The sequence below is a fragment of the Orycteropus afer genome, unplaced genomic scaffold (genome assembly GCF_000298275.1).
Source record: "Orycteropus afer afer isolate SDZICR_OR568_19922 unplaced genomic scaffold, OryAfe1.0 scaffold00127, whole genome shotgun sequence".
NCBI classification, from domain to species: Eukaryota; Metazoa; Chordata; class Mammalia; order Tubulidentata; family Orycteropodidae; genus Orycteropus; species Orycteropus afer.
The window spans coordinates 5,966,524-5,970,852 of NW_006921714.1; the positions used below are offsets into that span (position 1 = coordinate 5,966,524).

Sequence of the window (4,329 nt, forward strand, 5' to 3'; positions counted from 1 at the left end):
CTTCTGGTGAGCAGTCAAGTGCTTTAGCCACTATGCTACCAGAGCTCCTAAGTATTATTTCCTTTAATTTTCCCAACCACCCTACTGAGATGGAAGTCCTTATTGTCCCCATTTTACAGAGGAGAAAACTGAGCTGCAGAGAGATTAAACTAAAGTTAAACTAAAGATTAAATTAAAGTTCCAGAGCACAAGAGCAAGAGTTTGAACACGTTGCTGCCACATTCTAGAGCATGCATCATCAACCTTTGTAGCATATGACTCCCCAGGAGAGTTCTAAGAAATTTGTGAGACAAACTATCTGAAAGCATCTAATTCTGCCTGATACTTAGTAGGTACTCAAGGAGTGTTTTAAATCACTTAAAGAAACTGTAAGGAATTAAAACCGACTCTGGTGGGATTCTGATGGGGAAATCAAGACTGAAAATGGCCACCTGATAAAGATTAGCAGGTGCTTGGGTTGGGACAAGAGTCTGACCTAAGCTAATAGCACTTTGATACTTTGGTACTTACACCCAAGGGTAGTTTACACTGCTTAATAGAGACAATGGGCTTATCGAGGGGCTCATCTGATAAACCCAACCAAACAAAACCCAAGCTCACTGCCATTGAGTCAATTCTGACTCATAGCAACCCCCATTGGGTTTCCAAGGCTGTGAGTCTTTATGGAAGCAGACTGCCCCATCTTTCTTCTATGGAGCACCTGGTTCAAGCCACTGCTGTTTTGGTTAGCTACCAAATGCCTTAACCACTATCCCACCAGAGTTCCTTCTGATAAACCCAGAGATGCTTAAAAGTTCTGAGAAACAGAGTGAAAGATCCAAATGCAAACCTCACAGAGTCTTGGTTGTTTGGGGTGGCCACAAGGATAGCAGTGAAATTAAGTAGGTTTGTAAATGGTGCCACATGGAAGAATGGATTTCCCCCCCTCTGAGCTATAAAAAGGAGTTCTGGTGGTAGAGTGGTTAAAGCAGCCAATTGCTGACCACAAAAGATTGGTAGTTTGAACCCATGAGCCACTCTGCAGGAGCAAGATGAGGCAATCTGCTTCTGTAGAGATTTACAGCCTGGGAAAGGCTATGGGGACAGTTCTACTGTGTTCTGCAGGGTTGCTATGAGTCAGAATCGACTCAGAGGAGGTAGGCCTGGTTTGGGGCTGAGCTACAGAATGATTACGTCGTGCTCTTTGACCCACTGATTGAAGATGCGGCTCTGTTCTTGTTAGACCAGCAGGGTTGCTACCCTAGCCTTCTGGCAACAGATCTCAGGTAACAAAGAACAGTCTCATGATGCTAAATATGGTCAGACCTTTAACACTTCCATTTATTTCTTTCCTTATTTTTTGAAGGAATCCTCAAGTAATTTTATTTGACCCCAATCTCATTTCAGAGTCTGCTGGAACCGTTTTCAAAACTGCTCAGCTTTGTGATTCAGAACGCCGTCTTCACGCTGGCCTACCTGGTGGAGCTGTGCGGCTTGTGCTACCGCGCGTTCACGAAGGTGAGGCCGCGCCGTGTTCCCAGGACAATGAAGATAGCACTGTCTTCTTTCTCCTCAGTGTCAAATCCCTGTTGAGTTCACTGCTTCAATAAAGCTGAAAAGTCTTACAAATGTCATTGAAAGGGAATTCTTTACACATACATAGTAAACTATGTCTAAAAGACGCACCTTTAGAGAATTGAGGGTCATGTGGCTGAAGGGTTTAAAGGGAAGAGGTATTTTGAATGAGATGGAGTGACTGAAGGTTGAAATGGCCTCTTACGATCCTTTCAAGTTCACTGTCCCATGATTAGTGGGCAAGCCATTACTACATATCATTTTTATGCCCAAAGTAGAAAAATATCGGCCCATCATTTGTAAAAGCCTGTGGAGAGCGCCTTAATTCTCTTCATTTGTCTGTTTCCCTGGTTCTGGGCTCCTGGCCTCTGAGATTGTAATCTCATCTTTTGTCATCTTGCCTTAATAATGGTTTCTCTATTGCATTATCTTTAGCACCCCCTGCCCCACTACTGAGAAAGTGGAAAAGTACTGCTTGCTGGTGGCTATCGCAGCATTGTCAGAGCTGGTAGACACTGTCCTTGTGGAAAAGCAGAAGGCAGGACAAACTAGGAGCATTTCTGTCCTTAAGAACAATGTGCAAATATTACCCTTCCAGTGTCTGTATTTTCCAAGTTTGTTTTTAATGGAGTCTCTGTTTCTGTAGTTCTCTCTTGAACGTTCAAAATGCTCATTCATTCATGTTGTCCACTGGGATAAACCCTTTATTTTCCTCATAAAAATCTAGTTTAATAGGCTTTCATTCTATTTTAAACACTGTTTCCTCCCTTCTTACCTTGTGTCCATTCAGCCGTATTAAGTGCTCTGTGAGAACCTTCACTTTGGTCTTTCCCATTATAAAGTATTGATTACCCTTCCTGGAGGAATATGTTTTTTAACTACCAAGATAATCAGCATTTTTTTCTTCTTTCAAATCCTTTCTGAAAAATAAATTCTTGCTTTTCTCACTTAAAAATATTATGTAAGAGATTGTACCAAATACAATGAAAAGATGTTCTATTTTGTAAGTCATTTAATTTCTTAATCTTCTTTATGTTTAATTTGTTTTTAAGTCAACCATAATGACTGTAGACTTTCCATATTGTGCACTGCAAGTATTCATTACAGGGGGCCTTCTAGAATTTGAAATTAAGATATTTATGGTTTTGAATATTCATTATATGTTATATCCCCTCATAATCTATTGTACCTTTAGTAGCCTCCCACTTCCTATTGTCATTCACTCTTCCTTGTTTCTCTAACACAAATGGCTATTACCTGTAGAAAGCTTCAATCCAGACTGATGCTGCCTTCTTCACAGATAAAGTGAAACTGTAAGAAAGAATGGTGTCTAATTGAGCCTTCTCCCTCTGTAATCAAAGAAAAAGAAATTGAAAAAGTAGGAGCTTTGGAGACTTCTCTTTCTGGCAGTATGGCAGTCTGGATAACCTGAGAACCATTCTACTTAAAAGACAAGAAATGCCAGATGAAATGTAATAAACATGATTTTACATGGTTAGCTAATTTTATAAGAAGGCAAGGTACAAAGATGAAGAGGGAATTGAGAACCAGAATACTAAGCAATTGAGCTGATGTTGTAGTAGTCCTGGGGTGGGGGAGTTGCCTGTTCTGGTAAATTAATGGGTTGAAGTTTAAAGCCCACACCACAAAAGGAGATGGACTCCTGTGACTCTTCCAGTGGGGATTGTGGAGCTAAGCCATCCCCAGCGTACAGTCAAAAACCTTGAAAGGTTATACACTTGGTAAAAGGATGGTTTTTTTGGGAAAAAAAACCAAAAACATATATATATATAGAGAGAGAGAGAGAGAGAGAGAGAGAGAGAGAGAGTGGTGACAAAGAATGTATCTGACTCAGCCTAAAAGTTGGGGAGAAAATAATTTATAATCTTTCCTGATGATAAGCAAACATAGGCTTGTCTTTGAATACTTTGGAGCTTGACTTTACGTCCATGCTTTGGAAGCTCCCCAACAGAAAAGACAAATAGCATTGCCACTGATCTAGTAATAACTTTGGAGTCTCTGGCAAAAGCAAGTTCAAAATCAAGCCTCCAACCTCTCTGGGGGGATGTACCTTTGACCTAGGTTCAACAAAATCCCCCTGGTGAAAATCATAATAACATGAGCTAGCATTTGTAGTCTTTTAAGTAGAATGGTTCTCAGGTTATCCATACTGCCATACTGCCAAAAAGGAAAGTCTCCAAAGCTCCTACTTTTTTTGTCAAAAAATCATAATAACATGAGCTGACACTCTAAAGTTACAAAACACATTGAGATATAATCCACCATGAGGTATATTAGCAGCATCAGCAAACAACAAGATTATTCCCTTAAAGACTTCCAATAGTAGAACCATCTGATGGGACTGTAAAAATTACTTTAAGCATGTGAACAGTGAATCAAAACCATGAGAACAGATCTAGTCACTTAAAAAAAAAAAAAAAAAAAAGTAGATTTGGGCCAAGTAGAAATCCTAAAAATGAAAAATAGTTATGGGTATAAAAAACGCAATCAACAGATCAAATAGCAAATTAGACATAGCCAAAGAGAGAATAGAAAAATTGGCCAGAACCAGGTAAGGGTTGAGAGGCAGGAAAGGGAGGGAGTGCCGGGGACCACAAAGTGGCAGAATCCAGGTAGGAATTAGATAAGGGGAGGACTGAGAGGTTTTCAACAGCCAAAGGAGACAAACTTGTCTGTCAGTTGTCATTCGGTGGGGTTTGCACATTGCTGTGCTGAGGCTTGAGGCTGTGCCACTGGTGTTTCAAATGCCAGCAG

The 4,329-nt window shown here is 40.4% G+C and overlaps 1 protein-coding gene across 1 annotated transcript in view; it reads left to right on the forward strand.

The window, feature by feature from the left end:
- The window catches only part of UNC79 (unc-79 homolog, NALCN channel complex subunit), a 284,033-nt gene that overhangs the window by 220,485 nt on the left and 59,219 nt on the right, over positions 1 to 4,329 (forward strand). The window contains exon 42 of the mRNA XM_042781482.1: positions 1,387 to 1,497. Coding sequence (XP_042637416.1) covers positions 1,387 to 1,497 — 111 coding nt within the window. The remainder of the gene's footprint in view (positions 1 to 1,386; positions 1,498 to 4,329) is intronic.